This window comes from Trichosurus vulpecula, chromosome 7 (genome assembly GCF_011100635.1).
Source record: "Trichosurus vulpecula isolate mTriVul1 chromosome 7, mTriVul1.pri, whole genome shotgun sequence".
NCBI lineage: Eukaryota > Metazoa > Chordata > Mammalia > Diprotodontia > Phalangeridae > Trichosurus > Trichosurus vulpecula.
Window position 1 is genome coordinate 273,586,056 of NC_050579.1, and position 19,476 is coordinate 273,605,531.

Consider the following 19,476-nt stretch of genomic DNA (forward strand, 5'->3'; position numbering starts at 1 on the left):
TTGTCAGATTTGTTTTCTAATCCATTATGCTACTTTCCTATATTTTATGTACGAATTCATTCCATTTGGTTTTATAATTATGACTTTTTGGTATATTTTCCTTCATCCTGTCTTTTCGTATCATCTCATTCTTTACAAATATGAAAAGTAGTAGAAGAGAAGGAATTTCCCTGACACTTGGGGACTCTGTTGGGATTCTTCATTTCTTCCTACTTTAACCCTGATCCCAGGTTTTAACTTTTTCTTCTTTTCCTTTTAATCCTCCCTTCAAGTTCCACCCTCCGACATTCAAATTTGTTTTGCTTATGACTATTCCCTTATATATCTTGCCCTCCTAAAACCCTCTTTACCCCTTCTTTGTCCCTGTCTTTTATTTCCCATTTGCTTTTAAATGTATTTCTGTACCAAAATCTATGTGTATAATTGTGTCCAAAACAAAACCACGCACGAATCTTGTCAGTCTAACCTTTCTCTATGACTTAAAAGATGTTAAGATTCTGAGAGGATATTTTGTATCTTATCCTCCTCTTAACATGTAAACAACTCATCCTCACATATACTGTTTCAACTAAACAAGTATGTATGCCTTTTTATGTTTCTCTTGGCACCTGTGTTTCCATCTGAGACAGCTAGGTGGCACGGTGGATAAAGTGGATAAAGTGCCTGGGGTCAAGAAGACCTGACTTCAAAGCCAGCTTGACTGACCCTGGGCAAGTTAACTTTTGTCTGCCTCAGTTTCCTCAACCGTAAAATGGAAGTAATAACAGCACATACCTTGCAATGTTGTGAAGATTAAATAAGACATTCAGAAAGCTCTTAGCGCACTATCTGGCATACAGTAGGTGCTATATAAATGCTTATTTCCCCTTCCCATTCTAAAATATTTACTCAGTTCTGGCCCTTTTATCACGAATGCTTGGAAATCCTCTTTTTCCACTATGGTACACTTATTCCTCCTGTAGTCAGATTATACTTAGCTTTGTAATATAGGTTATCTTTGGTTGTAAACCTTCATTTTTTGCCTTTCGGAATATATTGTATTCCAAGTTCTCCTCTCTTTTATAATGGAAACTGCCAAGTCTTATGTCATCCTTATTGCGGCTTCTTTGCATTTGAACTCCTTTTTGGCTATGTGTACAACTTTTTCTTTGAGCTGGAAGCTTTGGATTTGGCTATGCTATTCCTGGGAGTTTTCAGTTTGGAGTTTCTTTCTGGAGCTGATAGGTAGATTTTTTTCTATTTTCACTTTGCTATTTGGTTCTAAGATTTCTCAGCAGTTTTCATTCATAATATCCTGAACTTTTTTTTTTCTGATCATAGTTTTCAGATGGTTAGATAATTCTTAGATTGTCTTTCTCTTTGACCTGAGTTTCCAGGCCAGTTGTTTCTAACATTATGTTTCTTAGACATTTTTTTCTTTTTTTCGATCTTTTGGTTTTCTTTTGATAATTTTGGTTGTCTTATTCAGTTATTTTCTGTCTGGTTTATTCATATTTTCAGGGCATTCAGTTCTTGAGTGAAGTTTTCCACCATCTGTTCTAAAGTGTCAAATTTCCTTACCATACTTTTCTCCCTAGTTTTTCCATTCTCTACCTCTTGTTTCATTTTCTTTAGGTATTCCTGAAGTTCCAAGGCTTTACCTGGACTTTTTGTGGGATCACTGTCTTGTTCAGGGCTTAAAAGACTTATCCTTGGAAGTATTTCGAACCAAGTTTTCTTCCTGGTGTTTGGAGTTTTCCTTGGTTTTCTTAAGTGGAGAGATTAGGAGGTGACCTGAATTTGGGTCAAACTCCACATATGGAAGTTGAGTGTAGGGCCCCACCCCCACTGCTGTTTCAGGGCCCTACTAACCACAGGCTTCAGGGAAGTTTTGGACTGTATTTTACTTAAAGCCTTTCTCAGTTTTGGCACCATACCTTCCAATGCTCAGAGGTTGCTCTTTTTGCCAGGCTAGAAACTGTTGGCATTGAGTTTGCCTCAGGCATTATTCATCTCAGGCCTTAGACTACTGTCCTGGATCACCCAAAATGCCTTGTAACTGCTCCCTCTCAAGCCAGCGTCAGGCATAAACTTGCGGAGTAGGCTTCCCTACTGTTTGGTCAATGGAGGAAAAGCTGTGCTGAACTGCCCAAAACACCACAAAGTCACTCTTCTGCATCCATGTATCTCAAGAAAGGTTTAGGCTGGGCTTAGGTACTGTCAGGCTCAAGCACTGAGTGCTGTAACTGCTCCAAAGGCTCCAGGAGCTGCGCTTCACCCTTGCCCTCTATGCTTTGTACAGAATGTGCCCCAGCTTACTATTCATGTTGCAGGACTCTGAGGAGGTTCTCTCTGTGGATTCTCATGTTGGGTGAGGATGTCCAGAAATTATTCTATCTCCTAGTAGATTGGTGTATATCTAACTCTTAGTGGAGTATGTTCAGAGGATCTGGGATCCTCTCTATCCTAGAGCACTCCCATTTTCCTACCTCAACCTAAATTTGTTTTCAATAGGGAAGTTTAGAAGAAGAGTAGTTTAAGGGGGAAAGATAATTAAATCTTCTTAGGATATGTTGAGTTTATGATTCTTATAGTATTTCCAGTTTGGAAAGTCTAAGAGGCAGTTGCTGACATAAGTCTAGATCTTGGGAGTGATTCATGCTGGATATATATAGATTTCTGAATCATTTGCTCAGAAATGATAATTAAATATATGAAACCTGATGAAGTTCCTGATAGAGAAAAAGTAGAGTACCCAAAACATCATAATTAGGGGTTGTGATATAGATGATGAATACACAAATAAGACTGAGAAGGATTAGTCAGAGAAGAAGAGAACCTAGAGAAAGTAGTATCATGAAAGCCTAGCAATGAAGTCAGAAATAAGAATGGGGTAGACCTCAGCATGTTTGAAATTAGAAGAGAAGGGAATATCAGAAAGAGAGAGACTGAATAGGAGAGAGAAAGAGGAGACGATTGAGAGGTAAACCTGCTAGAGAAGGAAGAAGAGGATGAGATCAAGGGCATAAATATAGGGAGTAGAAAAGGAGAAAATTGGGGTAATGACAAGGAATTTTGGGAGGAAGAGGAGAAGAAAACTAAGGAAGTAATGTTGGCTGAAAAAGTGGAATAGGGGTGGTATGGGAGGCTTGAGGAGATAAGAAAAGGTATGGAAAGGTTCTTTGGGGAGACAGGGAATCAATTAGTGAGGAATAAAAAGATTGCCCTGCTATAGTGAGGTAACAAATATATATTGGATCAGCTTCGGTATGTGACTTCTTCTAATTCCATTTAGCAGCAGGTGAGTAGGAACAGAACTGGTACATAGTAGAATAACACAGAGTTTGGGTTGTGAAGCTTGGCAAAGGATAAGCAACAAGGCAAGTAGATGAAGGATTTGAAAATGGAGGGTGGCACTGTGGATTTGAAGTGGTTAACTTCAATGTCAAGACTAAGAAAGGAGAAAATAGCAGTCATAATGGTCTGAGAAGTACTGATGGGTAGAGGTATTGGAGATATCAATGAGAGGAAAGAATAAATTTAGGAGGTAAGGTAGAGGACAGCTAGCTGGCTCAGTGGATCTGAGTTCAAATCCAGCCTCAGACACTTAATAACTGTGTGACCACAGAAAGTCACTTCACCCTGTTTATCTCGATTTTCTCATCTATAAAATGAACTAGAGAAGGAAATGGTAAACCTCTTCTGTATCTTTGCCAAGAAAACCTCATATAGGGTAACAAAGAGTCAGACAAGACTGAAATGACTGAACAACAACAAGGTATAGGGAGTTATGGTTAGAGAGATTTTAATCACTTAAGGTAATGTTGAGATCCAAAGTGTGACCACCTTGCACAGAGATGAGCTGGAGTGGAAGAGTAAGTCATGGGATCTGAGGAGACTGAAGAACTTGGAGGCTAGAGGGTTTGGAAGAAGATCAATAGAAATACTGAAGTCTTCCAAAATAAGGGCAGGAATTGGGGAGAAAAGAAAGACAGTGAATCTGGTATTGAACTCCTTAAGAAAGAAAGGAGAGTAACCAAGGGGGAAGCAGACAAGAGCCACCATGACCTAAATAGGGCAAAAGATTTCATTAGAATGAACTTCAAAGGAGGAGCAGTTAATGAGTGATGGAGGCACTGAGAAAGTCTGGAAGTGGTAGAAAGGATTAAGTGATATCCCAACTCCCCCTTTATGTTAAGTGTTATGGAAGTTATGAGAAAAGGTACAACCAGTGCTAGAAAGGATAGCAAAAGACAGAATATCATTTGGTGGAAGCTAGGTCTCTGTCAGTGGAAGTAGATGAAAGGAATGCAAGGAAGAGGTTCAGAAAACAAGAAAATTTGCAAATTATGGAATCAGAGTGGAAGGAATAGACAGAGTTGGCATGCAATGGCAACAAGGTTGAGAACTCAAGTGACTAGAAAGATGGTAGTGCTCTTGATTATAATGAGAAAATTTGGACAAAGGATGGGTTTGGGGCAGAGGTGATGAGCTCTATTCTAGGTTGAATTTGACATGTTTCCAGGAAATCTAGTTTGAAATGTCCAATTAGGCAACTGGTGATGTAGGACTAGAGGATGGGAAACAGACTATAGCTGAGTATATACATAGAGACGATAACTGAGGGGTTCACCAAGTGAGAAGAATGTAGAAAGAAAAGAGGGGCCAAATATTCGGGACATTGTGGATTTTAACTGGTTAATCTCAGTATCAAGACTAAGTTAACTAAAACAAGTGGTATGACATGGATGATGAATGAGAAAAGGAGACTAAAGTGTGGCTGGATAGGTAAGAGGAGAACTAAGAGAAAACAGTCTCAAAAAATTCAAAGAAAGTAAGACCGTCCAGGAGGAGAGTGTGTGACAGCATCAAATCCTGAAGAGAGGCCAAGAAGGGTAATGATTTGGAGAACAGGTCATTAGATTCCACAATTAGGAGATCACTGTTGGCCTGAAGAGTGATATCAATTGGATGATAAGGCCAAAAACTAGACTGCATATGGTTAAGAAGAAAATGAGGGAAGGGGAAGTGGAAGTACCAGGGATAGACACGCTCTTCAAGGAATTCAGCTGAGAAAGAGAAGAGAGATAAAGGACAAAAGCTAGTGAGGATGATGGAATCTAGTGAAAATTTTAATGCAACACAAATCTATGGGTTAAATTACAGCATAGTCTAAATTTCTTTTTAATCAAATGAATATTTGGTCATGGAAATATATGTTCTGGTAGTCAATGGTGATGAAGCTCATCTGAGGTATACTGGAACCCCACATTATCTTACTAGCAATGCCTGAGGGTATTTGAGGTTATAACTCATATATGGGTCTGTTTATTGGGAAGAGGAAAGGAAGGTTTGCTTCTTTGTACACTTTCCTTCTTATGTCTTTAAAAGAGATTAGAGAAAGTTTCACAGAAGTTTAGAGCTAGAACAGATCTTAGGAAATCTTTCATTTTACAAATAAGGAAAATAAAGCACAAAGAAGTGAGGTGACTTGTCCAAGGTTACACATGTAGATAGTGTAGAAGCTAGAATTAAAACCCAGGTCTCAACTCTCAATCAGAATTCTTTCCACTACTACATAAAACTTTGGTTAAATTATTTCCTTTCTCTTCTAATTAGCTTTTTTTAAAAGGACTACTCACAAAAATAATTCCTTCTGTTCAAATCTTTAGAGAAGTTAAATTAAGGGATTATCTCTAATAGTAAGTGTAGAATTTTCTGGGGAATGTGGAGAGGAAAGAAAGAAAATAGAATTCGTGTAGTTTACTCGTTAAGACCTTAGCTATGAAAGGAATTCTTATAGCAGAAAATGTTCTGTATTTGGAATCAGAGGACTTAGCTTCAAATTCTGGCTCTGCCACTTACTACCTACATAACTTTGCACCACTCCTTGTTGACCCTCAGTTTCCTCAACTGCAAAGTAAAAGGACTGAACACTTAGGTCCCTCCTGGCTCTAAAGCTATGATCCTATAGTCCTGGGATATAACTACTTTAATTATGCTTAACTCCCTGAAGAGGCAGATTCTATGGGAAGAAGACATATGGGGAACTGAAACGCATATGATAAGAGACTTTATGGTTCCATCAATTAAATGACACATCTGTGCTTATAAGAACGAAAATGTAACAAGATATACATTTGATCATGGCAGTTATTAAGTAGAGAGAAACTGAATATATTATTATTTCTGGCAATTTTTTTCAGGAAAAAACCTGTAATCTATTAAATAAGCAATCAGCAATTCCTTTTCATTCTTCCTAGGCTGCCAAGTCATTCAGGAACAAGAATACAAGGAAAAAGATTAATTTCATAAGAAGTACTAATAATCCTACAAACAGAGGACAATAAAAGTGCAGGATATAGAAAGGCCCCATCAAAAGCAATTAGAAGGGGAGGAGAGGATTGGAGATGGAAGAAGTCACCTAAGCATGTGCTTCCTGGTGCTAATGTAAATGGAGGCGCAGTGACGGTCTCAATTGACCAGTTTTTCATTAAGCATTTTATTCCACAGGTGAGGATGGACAGACTGTCTCAACCCTCAGCCTGGTGTTTAGCTATTCTTGTGCTTGAGCCAACGTCCTTAAATTGCAAATTCTAGATACTTAGAAGGAAGGGGCAATCATGGATGGAGGTCCCCTGGAGGCAAGAACGACTCATTCAGCCTACAGAAAGAAGGAACCATGATAATAAGAGTAATAGAATCCAAACACTAGCATCCACTAGATATACAGCTAGCTTTACTACATGCATTTTTCTCTTTTTTTTGTCAGAAGAAAAATGACAGAATTAATCATCTGATTACGTTAAAGGCATCTGAAGAGAAAACAATAACCACCATGCCTAAGACTCTAAAATACTCCTACTTTAATAAGGTTAATCTCTCTCTATTCCTCCTCTTATCCAAATCATCAGTAAAAAAATTTAAGAAGTGTATCTATGACTCAGAAGAATGCCCTCTTACCTTTGCCGAGACTGAAGACAAACGGTTCATTTCTATCATGACTGGAATCAAACTTTTTTCCATTGGACAGTTTTCCTTTGTAATGGACATAAACCTTGTCTCCAATCATCGGCATTTCCTCATTATTCCCCACTCTTTTGACAATCTAGAAAAGATAGACATCAAGGAATAAGAAGTGTGTTTCTACATCCGATCATTAAATAAGGGTCAGAAAGAAAGGTAACTCTATTCTTTTTTTCATCCTTTAGGCAAAATTATAGTTAAACCACATTAGAGATGAGTATCTGTCCTATTTTTAACAGCTTTTACCACAACCTTGCTCAGCAATCCTTGCTGTCAAGAAATTCTTCCTTATAGTCAATTTAAATCCCTTATGTTGCAGTTTAAGCTCGTTTCAGGTTGTACTGTTTATTTCAAAGAAGATTCATCAATCTTTCAAGCTCTATTGGACTCATTTCCTCCTTTTTCAAAAGAAAATCCTCCCAAATCAAAAGACCAGGGTGTTGGTTCCTATACAATCTAAGCCACAAAGCAAACCATCCAAGGACATCCAAGAAACGCCCAAAACAAAGCCTCATTACATACTTCTCTTGGTGTCCTCCATCAGCCCAAACACAGCAGCTTCTGACTACAGATTATCCCAGTAGGTTTAAAATTTCAGAAAGTCCTGCTTCCTGGTATGACTAGTTATATTTCACATTATCTGAATAATACACACGTGTGCGAAAGACTAACAAAGCTATACAGTGTGGTACTGATAGACTTGTTTTCTAGTAAAGGAAATACCAAAAAGACTCTGAAAAAACTAGCAATCAAAAAATCCATAGCATTTATTTGTTTTGTATTTGGCAGAGGGTGCGCATGTGTTGGGTCAGTTCTGGGAAAACAAAATCGATTCCAGCTGTGTTGGTGGTATAGTTTCTTCTGTCAATAGTATGCAAAACTAATCATTCTGCAGTAGATAATACTTTACGAGGCAGCTTAGGTGGCAAGGTGGATATAGCACCAAGCCTTAAGTCAGGAAGCCCAGGTGACCCTGGGCAAGTTGTGTCACCTTGGTGGCCTCAGTTTCCTCATCTGTAAAGTGAGCCAGATAACAGAAATAGCAAACTACTCCAGTATCTTTGCCAAGAAAACCCCAAATGGGGTTACAATCAGACATGACTGGAAAACAACTGAACAGAAACAAAGAACACTTTGGCTTCCATCTTTTCTGAGGAGTACAATTGTCTGTAAACATTAGTGATTTATCTTAAATTATTTTTTTCTGAAGGATGAATGGAAGACTCTGATTTGTAATTTTCCCAGTTCAAAATCTTTGGGATTCTGGAAGGAAAGACTCTTTACAGTCATTTCAGAGCTTTCAGGAACAAAAAAAGGCTTCACCATATGAACCTATCCAATCCAGATATTCTACTCATCACATTCACAGATTTACAATTCACATGGAAAAGTCTGATCTAACCTTAGATATTGTATGTCAATTAAGCATTATGCTAGAAGTATCTGAACCTCTAAGTTTACGGCCATATGATCTTATGCTTTGTTATCGATAGGTGTGTCAAACACTTCCAAGTGGAGGTCAAATCAGATTAAAATATAATCGAGAAATATTTAACAAAATAAAAAATAATAGATCACAGAGAATGTTAATATGTGGTTTTTACGTCAATATGCAACCAGTAGTGATCCTTATATACAGTTTAGTGGCCCTGTTCCTATTTGAAGTTGAAACCACTGCTGTACAGAATGACTAATTATGAAGCAGTAGGGTAAGCAAGAATTCCTAGGCTGAAACTTCAAACCTTGAGAAAGCTTTAGGGGTCCACAGCATCATTTCATTAGTTTTGTTTTGGAAAGACAATATCATGACAAAAATCTAAGGCATTCAGCATTTGCCTCCACATACAGCTATCATCAACCTCCAAAATTTGTTTTTGCACAAGAAAATGGTAATACCTATAAATATGGGAAGAGAGTTAAGAAATTAATAAAACTGGACAAAACCTGTTCAGAAAGATCTCCATTTGTTATGACTGAAGACAAGAGGATAACCAAATTAGCAAACCAAGTGGTTCCAAACGAGGTACAGTTAATTCTCTATCAGTAAAACAGATAAGAAAATGACTGTACACAACAGTGGGGTACTGGGCAAAGTATTAACTATGTAAAAGATTGTGTTCTACATGCAGCCTCACTGCTTTTAGAAGATTTTAGCCATGTAACCTTAAAAAGTCTCATATCCATTCGGTTTCTTTATCTATAAAATAAAGATAATGCTGACAACATAGGGTTATTGTGAGCTTCAAATGGGATGATATACAAGCATTGTAAAATGTCAGATAATATTAAATATGGGGCAGGATAGGAGAGTTAAGTTCAAAGGCAAGTTGATTATTTGATTGAATATCAAGAACTCACTCCACACGGGAACACCATATGTATTAATATTGAAGATCACTGATTTTGAACTTTGCTAAATTTCTTTTACTTTTTTAAAATAACATTTACTTGAAACTTTCAATTGTTACAATTTTAGTAAACTTATATAATTCTCAAAGTGGGGAATGGCTCTTGCTTACCAAGAAAAACCTTAAATTTTATTTGGGGGATAGACAAAAATATGAAATATGATTAGGTAAGATAAAAACACCCACTGATGCTTTTTTATTTTAAAAATACTATAGACATTTCCTGATGTCTCCCTTGTCCCCATGAATACTTTGTTCTCACAAACAAAAATGGTTAAGCAAAACATATTCAGACGCTGCATATAGCATATTCCCCCAACATTCTTCATTAAGGACTTACCTTTAGGACACCTTGGTCTTTTTTGGGTGTAATGTCCTCTCCTCGTTCAGCAAGAGCAACTGCTGGATTCTCTCCATCATTCTTGGTGGCCTCATCGGTAGTCATTGTCTTTTATAAGGAGAATCCCTACTAAGAAAAAACAAAATGTATTTTGAGCTAGAAAAAAAAATTACTTCATTGTTCAGCTCAGAAGCAATTATGAAGTATGAACATATTTCACTTCTGCTCCTAGCTAATATCTGACACTTGTTCACTGGGACCAACATGCTAGCCTTTACTCACACAATCAAAACATACCTCAGGTCATTCTCTCCAAATTTTACTTAACTAAAAATCCCCTCTACAACATCCAACAAGCATAAGGCCAGGAACATATCTAATGTATACATAAGAGAATTCAACAAATATTTATTAAATGCCTACCTATATGCAAGGCTTTCCACTTGAGATTTCCCTCCAGGTTAACATCCAAAAAGCATTATTTGCTATTCTTTGGGACTGGTCGTCCAAACAGATTTGAGCTGACTTATATGAGCTATTGTCTAGCATTTATCACTGCGTCTTTCTTACCCACAAGGATAGCATGATAGATTTTATCAAATGTTTAGTTACGGTTTAGGTAAACTATATCTATAGTACTGCCTACATCTAAATCTAGTAACCATGTCAAAACACAAAATAAGATTAATCTGGCATAACTTGTCCTTGATAAAATCATGCTGATTGGCACTTGGGTTATGACCACACATTTTTCTGGATAGTCACATACCATCTGTTAAATAACAAGTTCTAGAATTTTGCCAAGAAGGACTTCTGGAAAGATGGTTGCATAAAGGTAGTATTTAAGGCCAGCACCTCTCAATTATCTCAAAACAGAAAGAAATACATTCTTTAAAAAAAGAAAAGAAAATATAAGAAAGAATTTATCAGAGGAAAAATCCCCCAGAACAATGAGTAGAAAGTGGATTTTTTTTAAAAGAGAGATAAGTAAACAACTAAAACACAAACAACTAAAACGCAAACAATAAATGGTTTGAATAAACTGATTTGAAAATAATGAAAACTAAAAGAGAATAAACACAAGAACATAGAACAATTCTAAAGTACAATAAGGGAAGCAAATGAAAAAAATAGGGATGGAAATTAGGTAAAAAACTAGAGCTTTCCAGGAAGAAACAAAAAAGACCAAAAAGTACAGAATTTAGAAGAAAAGACAGGCAATTTCTTGAAGACAGTAGATCTTCTGAAATAAGATAACAGATTTAGAATTTTTAAAGCATAGAAGTGGAGGAGAAATTGAGAGAATAAAATCAAAAGATGAAACAAGATTGGAAGAACACATGAAAACTATACAAGTCAAGACAAGTGACCTTAAAGAAAGAATATGAAGATATAGATTCACAGGTTTTTTAGAAAAGTAAAATTTCTAGAAAGTCTGAATACCATACTGCAGGAAATTCCTCGAAAATATTTGAAACAGAGGGCAAAATATAGATTAATGGAATTTACAGAATGCTAATGAAGAAACCTCACATTTATCAAGAAATATCATGATCAAGTTTCAGAATTTCAACGTTAAACAACAAATATTACAGGTAATCATATTAATCATATTTAACAATTCGGACTGTTTTTTCTTGTTACATAAAGATCTTATACAAAAGGAAATGGGACAATTTGCAACTCAAAATAAAATATTCTCTTAAAATTGAACTTAATAATCAATGAAAGATGCACTGATGTATATCCTGGGCCAAAGGAGAAGAGGGTTGTGGTATTTTCAGTCTCAATTTTAACACAAAGATAAATAAAAAAGAAATTGTAGACTTCTTCATAATAGCTTACTACAGACAAGAGGTTTTTTTTAAGGGCAAGCAAAATCAACAAATCATTATACTAATATTATAAACTAAGAAGAATATAAAATTACACAAAAATGGGAAAAAATTCACAATGAAAGGAGTGAAAAAACAATTATCAGCAACCCGAATTTTATGTCAACAAAGCTGAAAACTAAAATGAAAAGGTGAATAGAAACAGACATATAATATCCAAATTTTATCCTAAACCCCCCAAAGGTGAGAATATAAATACTTCATCTTCAGAACGAGAAACTGAGAAAGTCATAAATGAGCTCTCAAAGAAAAAAAAATCCTCGTCCAAATGGATTTATAAGTGAATTCTATCAAACATTTAAAGAAAAATCCCTATGGTATTTACTCATAAGGGAACAGGGACTACGACTAGATTTATAATTTCACAGGTAAAAGAATTCTCAGATGATAAAACTCCCTCTACCAGTGTAGGGTGACACCTTGACAACTTAATTTTTGAGAGCTGTCTAGAGAACTTAAGAGTATAAATGATTTGCCCAGGGTAAATATATACGTACATACATACATATACATATGTACATACACACACACACACACACACACACACACACACACACACATATATATATATATGTACACACACAAACACACACACACTTATATATATATATATGTTATAGCCAGTATACATCAGAGACAGAACTTGAACCCAGATCTTCCTGCCTCCAAGACTGGCTCCTCTATCCACTGAACCATGTTGCCTTTTGCGCAGAAATGTTCAAAACACTCTTTATAAATCATAAAGAAATAAAAATTATAAACAATAGAAAAAAATACAAATTAATGATTCTAACCTAAACTCTACCAAACTCCTTGTGTGACACAAATATGGTCCTGACATCCAGACCAGGGAAGGATAATGCAGAAAAAGATACAAAAAATTAATAGATACTGGTGAGAAAATGTTAAATGAAATACCAGTCAATGAGATCATAGCAAAATATTCCAAAATATACTCATCATAACCTCACTGGCTTTATATCAGTATGCAAGAATTCAATAGTAGGAAATACTGAGCATAATCATATTAATAATAGAAACAAAAATTATATTCCATAAAAAGGTATTTAACAAAACTCAGAACTTGTGTAAATTAAATATGCTAAAATGCATGGAAACAGAAGGCTCTTTTCTTTTTTTTTTTTTTGGATCATTTATTTATTTGATATTTTTAGTTTTCAGCATTGATTTTCACAAGAGTTTGAATTGCAAATTTTCTCCCCACTTCTACCCTCCCCCCACCCCAAGATGGCATATATTCTGGTCACCCCATTCCCCAGTCAGCCCTCCCTTCTGTCACCCCACTCTCCCCCATCCCCTTTTCCCTTACTTTCTTGTAGGGCAAGATAGATTTCTATGCCCCATTGCCTGTACATCTTATTTCCTAGTTGCATGCAAAAACTTTTTTTTTGAACCTCTGTTTTTTAAAACTTTTAGTACCAAATTCTCTCTCCTCTTCCCTCCCCACCCATCCTCCCTAAGAAGGCAAGCAATTCAACATAGGCCACATGTATATCATTATGTAAAACCCTTCCACAATACTCATGTTGTGAAAGACTAACTATATTTTCCTCCTTCCTATCCTATTCCCCTTTATTCAATTTTCTCCCTTGACCCTGTCCCTTTTCAAAAGTGTTTGTTTTTGATTACCTCCTTCCCCTATCTGCCCCCCTTCTATCATTCCCCCTTTTTTATCTTCTTCCTCCTTTCCTGTGGAGTAAGATACCCAGTTGAGTGTTTATGGTATTTCCTCACAAGATTCACTCATTTCCCCTCACCTGCCCCCTCTTCCCTTCCTACAGAACTGCTTTTTCTTGCCACTTTTATGCGAGATAATTTACCCCATTCTATCTCTCCTTTTCTCCCTCTCTCAATATATCCCTCTCTCATCCCTTAATTTGATTTTATTTTTTTACATATCATCGCTTCATATTCAACTCACCCTGGGCCTTACGTGTATATGTGTGTGTGTGTGTGTGTGTGTGTGTGTGTATTCCTTTCAGCTACCCTAATACTGAGGTCTCATGAATTATACACATCATCTTTTCATGTAGAAATGTAAACAAAACAGTTCAACTTTAGTAAGTCCCTTGTGAGTTCTCTTTCTTACTTACCTTTTCATGCTTCTCTTCATTCTTGTGTTTGAAAGTCAAATTTTCTATTCAACTCTGGTCTTTTCACTAAGAAAGCTTGAAAGTCCTCTATTTTATTGAAAATCCATATTTTGCCTTGGAGCATGATACTCAGTTTTGTTGGGTAGGTGATTCTTGGTTTTAATTCTAGCTCCATTGACCTCTGGAATATCATATTCCAAGCCCTTTGATCCCTTAATGTAGAAGCTGCTAGATCTTGTATTATCCTAATTGTGTTTCCACAATACACATATTGTGTCTTTCTGGCTGCTTGCAGTATTTTCTCCTTGATCTGGGAGCTCTGGAATTTGGTGACAATATTCCTAGGAGTTTTCTTTTTGGGATCTTTTTCAGGAGGTGATTGGTGGATTCTCTCAATATCTATTTTACCCTCTGGCTCTAGAATATCATCTTGAAAGATGTTATCTAGGATCTTTTTTTGATCATGGCTTTCAGGTAGTCCAATAATTTTAAAATTATCTCTCCTGGATCTATTCTCCAGGTCAGTGGTTTTTTCAATGAGATATTTCACATTGTCTTCCACTTTTTCATTCCTTTGGTTCTGTTTTATAATATCTTGATTTCTCATAAAGTCACTAGCTGCCACTTGCTCCAATCTAATTTTTAAGGTAGTATTTTCTTCAGTGGTCTTTTGGACCTCCTTTTCCATTTGGTTAATTCTGCCTTTCAAGGCATTCTTTTCCTCATTGGCTTTTTGGAGCTCTTTTGCCATTTGAGTTGGTATATTTTTTCAGGTGTTATTTTTTTCAGTATGTTTTTGGGTCTCCTTTAGCCAGTCATTAACTTGTTTTTCATGGTTTTCTCACATCTCTCATTTCTCTTCCCAATTTTTCTTCTACTTCTCTAACTTACTTTTCCAAATCCTTTTGGAGCTCCTCCATGGCCTGAGACCAGTTCATGTTCTTCTTGGAAGCTTTTGATGTAGGCCCTTTGATTTTGTTGACTTCTTCTGGCTGTATGTTTTGGTCTTCTTTGTCACCAAAGAAAGATTCCAAAGTCTAAGTCTGAATCTGAGTCTGTTTTCTCTGCCTGGCCATGTTCCCAGGCAACTTACTTGACCCTTGAGTTTTTCATCGGGATATGCCTGCTTGTAGAGTATAGAGTACTTTGTCTCAAGCTTGAGGGGCTGTGCTATTGTTTTCAGAGCTATTTCTACACAGCAAGCTCTGCCACACCAGCACTACTCCTCCCCCAAGAACCGCCAACCCAGACCTGACTCAGATCTAAGCTGGCTCTGCACTCCTGCTGAGATCTGCCACTTAATTCCTCCCACCAGGTGGGCCTGGGGCCTGAAGCAACTGCAGCTGTAGTTCTGTAGCTGCACTTTCTCTGCTGCCCCTGGGGTGGTGGCCCAACTGCAAACTCCTTTCACTCTGTCCCCCACAGTTTTTCCCACTAACCTTCTCTGTTGTCTTTGGTGTTTGTGGGTTGAGAAGTCTGGTAACTGCCACAGCCCACTGATTGAGGGTGCTAGGGCCTGTTCCACCCGGCTCCCGGTCTGGTTGGTCCTCTGCTCCATTCCGCTCCCAGCTCCATGTGCGATAGACCTCACCCAGTGACCATCCAGGCTGTCCTGGGCTGGAGCCTTGCTTCCCTCTGATATTTCGTGGGTTCTGCAGTTCTAGAATTTGTTCAGAGCTATTTTTTATAGGTGCTTGGAGGGGAGCTCACACAAGTCCCTGCTTTCCAGCCGCCATCTTGAGAAGGCTCTTTTCTTAATGTTATCAAAAGGATTTGCCTAAAACCCAGAGCTAACATTATATTAAATGTTGAAAAACACTAGAAATATCCCCAATAAAACTGAGAGAAAAGCAAGTTTGCAAATATCATCATCCTCATTTGACATGTCAGAAATGCAAGCTACTACAATAAGTAAAGAAAAAGAAACTAAGGAAATAAGCTTGAGTGAAGGAAATATATAAGTTATCATTTGTAGACTATTAACAATTTACTTAGAAACTCTAGAAAATCAAACAAAAAATTGATCTAGACAAGTTTCAGCACAATATAATACAAAATAAATGCCAAAAGCCACCAATAATTTTGTATATTACCCCTTCCCAAGAAAAAACATGAAATGGTAAGAAAAAGAAATACTATTTAAAATAATAATTAAATGTATTAACTAACCAGGAGCTGCTAAGACAGACAGGATTTATATAAATGCAACTAAAAACAATTTTCACAAAAATGAAGGAGGACCTAAATCAGAGAAACAGACCATAGCAAGGCAATGACGAACTAGTGAAAATCATAGTACTAACCAAGTTATTCTAAAGACAACGCTACATATTGAATTTCCAAGGAGATTTTTTTTAATAGAATTAGGCAAAATTATAATAAAATTCATACAAAAGAACAAAAGTCAAGAGAAATAGGGAGAAAATAGAAAATATCCTATATTACATTTAAAACACTAATTATAAATAGATTAAATAAACCAGCCTTCCTCTAGGTATCTTAACACTGTGTTTCATCTTTCATATCTCAGTCTCACAACATGACTAGTATATTTGCCTTTTCTAATTAATATAAGCTAAAATATAAGTTCTTTAGGGACAAGGACTGTTTCATTCTTGTCTTAGGAACTCCAGGGATTAGAACAATTCCTGGTTATTGTTATTCTTTCTTTTTTGAAGAGGATCAATGACATCACCTCGACTCACGTGTGAATTGAATTTAAGTGAGGTGGAGCTGCAAAGTTGTCAGACTCGCTCTGCCTGCCAGAGGCATCAAAGTCCAGTAGTAGGACAAAAAGTCAAGATGGCCAGAGATGGCCTGGGCTGCAGTGGAAGACCTTGGGGTCTTTGATGGCTGACCTAACTCGAAGTGTTCCACAGAGCCTATTTCAGCTGCTTTCATAGCTGTTGGAATACCAATTCCACCAGGAAAGTGTTCTCATATTTGATGCAAACACCCCCTAACTCACCAAAAGGCTGGAGGCCCATCAGTGACCCTCAACCTAGTTTAGCCCTTCTGCTGGGCTGGTTTAGAGGGTGTGGCCACTGTGCAGGCTACAGTTTCTTGGAGCTACAGGTAAGAGTTAGGTGAAAGGTACACACCAAAGGTGGATAAGCAGCCTTGCAAAGGGCTTGGCAGCCCTCACACCAGAGGTGCCAATCCTCCTTGAACAACCCATATGATTTGTTAATGATACATTTTCCTTTATGCCACTGTTTGTGTGGGTAACATGCTGCAGTTTATTCCCATGATGTCTTTCCATTGTCCTCTGGGTCACCCCTAATTTTGATTTTTTGGGAGATTACAATGTTCCATTAGTCATATACAGTATTCACAAATGGGCACTATTAGGTTTTTTAGTGGGTTTATGTGTCAGAGAGCAGCTGTTTTGTTTGTTTTGTCATTATCTGTCAATGTAACAGCATTTAATTTTTTAAAAAACATATCTAACTGGAAAATTTTAGTGGTACTATTTCTAAGATGACCTTTCTTAAAGGGAAGATACTGGGCATAATTTAACTTATTCTTGATGACTCATAATTATCATTATATTAATTAATTCTGTGCTCTAATAGCTATGCCCTAAGGCTCTACTAAGAGACCGTAGGGTTTTCTGCCTCTAATCTTGACTCTATGTAGCCTCATATTGCTTTAGTGCTTCATGATTTCTTGTACCTGCTTTTTATAGTATTTCCTTTTCCTCCCTCACTATCAGGCTTCCAATTATCATCTTTTATTACTGTTGCTGGGTCTGTTTCTAGGAGCACTCACCAATCCCCCCAAATACCAACCCCTACACTCTTTTGATTTGCTTCTTTTTAAGGGATGGTAAGATTAGGTGGTTAAAATTATATGTAAAGTGGGGGTAAATAAGCTAAATGAGGTCTTTTGTAAGTAAAGTATACAAAACTTTAGTATCTGAACATTGCATAATTTATTTTGCTTATTCTGTTTTTCTCACAAGGTTGTTGTGAGAAAGGTATTTTGTAAGTTGTAAAGAACTATAAAAACTATAAATAAATTTATTATTGGCTATGTTGAAGTATAATTGAGTTTGCTGGGCAAGTGACTTCCAGGCAAATAAAGTATTAATGTAACTCATTTTATATCACAAATACGGTTCTCTAAAATCGTATGTAAACTAGATTTTGTTAAACAAATAATGTTGATTTTAAGATTTATGAGACACATGTTTGCAAAAAGGGACTTCCAAATATAGCAAACAATGTTGTTTTACACCATGAAGACTCCCTATTTAAAGGAACCCAGAATGAATAAAGTCAAGAATCTTTTTGTAATTTAAATAATCACCTCCATATATATGTATATATAATCACTCCCATACATACATATGTGTGTATGTGTGTATATGTACACATACACAAACATATATGTGGGAGAATAGATATGACCCCTTCCTCCTATCAACTCAGTTGATGTAGTCATAGAAAGCAAAGAGTTGCTAACAGAAGTAATGAAGTAATCATGTGTTATGTTAACACCTGGAAATTCCTTTTAAAAGTATGAACACTTCTCTGACTCAGAGGTAATAAGATGATTGGTTTAGCAAACAAATTAGCCATGAACTTGGAAATAGCTAAGTCCTAGAGAGTTTGAAGGAGTTCTGGCTCAGGAGGAGTGATTTGTGGAGATTTCAGAAGGGGAAGATTTCTTTCTCTTTCCCCATGGTGTCTAGCAGTAACTTACCCAGAAACAAAAAGTAATTCAAAGGGAAAAGCAGCTTCAAGGAATGGAACACCTAGCAGCAGATCTGTGAACTACCTGTGGACTCACTAAATCCATGGCTAAGAGAAAGCTAGCCTCAGCAACAGAGTTGAACTATGGAGATGAACAGACCCTGGAAATCCAGATGAACAACCCATCGTCATCTCTATGATACACCCAAAGGAAGCTAAGTGAGAACATGACAAAGAGATAAAGAAATCCCAGGCTCTATGCAGGATTTGTGGGCTGCCTTTGCCATGCATTTATCTTACATGCTTCTTATTCACCACAGTACTCTAAATTTGAGCTCACTCTTCCCATGAATGAATTTGTGTAAGAATGCATCCCAGATTTTGGTGGGGAATGTTTTGTAACTGTCTTTAGTATGTTATTTTATTAAACTAAACATTTAGTCTACTGGATATTTTTTCTAAAAAATTTTACTTTTTAAAAGAATGGTTTTTTCCTCAATTACATGTAAAAACAATCTTTAACATTCATTTTTTTTTATAATTTTGGAGTTCCAAATTCCCTTCCTTCCTCCTCTCCCCGCTCCTTGAGAAGGCAAGCACTTTGATATAGATTATACATCATACAGTTTTATAGACGGTTAATTGTTAATGGGAAAAATGGAGACAGGTAGAAGCATACACACAGGTTACCACTTGTACCTAAAAGCAGCAGATACCCTCTGGGGACTCATGAATGTGGGTACAAGTTGGGGAAATAGCTCAGAGAAGATGCTAAACCTATAACATATAATATTATATATAAAGAATATGTAGGTAACATTTAAATATCTTCTACGGGAAAGCTAGTTTGCAAAAAATAAAACAGTTACAACTGATAGCTTTCATAGAACTTATGAACCTTCTGTTTTCAGGTAAATATAAATACCTGGGCCAAAGTTGATTAGCAGAACATATACACATTAAAGAAAATACAATTCTGCTTAAAGAATAACTCCTGAAAGGATGAAAAACCAAAAT

At 36.6% G+C, this 19,476-nt stretch overlaps 1 protein-coding gene across 8 annotated transcripts in view; it reads right to left on the reverse strand.

Moving 5' to 3' along the window:
• The window catches only part of FKBP5 (FKBP prolyl isomerase 5), a 164,430-nt gene that overhangs the window by 66,777 nt on the left and 78,177 nt on the right, over positions 1-19,476 (reverse strand). For 5 of the 8 annotated variants that reach the window (XM_036768672.1, XM_036768673.1, XM_036768675.1 and 2 more), the window contains exons 3-4: positions 9,754-9,882; positions 6,943-7,087 (exon numbers count right to left, since the gene is read on the reverse strand). In XM_036768672.1, the coding sequence (XP_036624567.1) occupies positions 6,943-7,087; positions 9,754-9,858 (250 nt within the window). In that variant the 5' untranslated portion in view covers positions 9,859-9,882. The remainder of the gene's footprint in view (positions 1-6,942; positions 7,088-9,753; positions 9,883-19,476) is intronic. The other 3 variants (XM_036768674.1, XM_036768678.1, XM_036768676.1) reach the window with 1 other exon arrangement.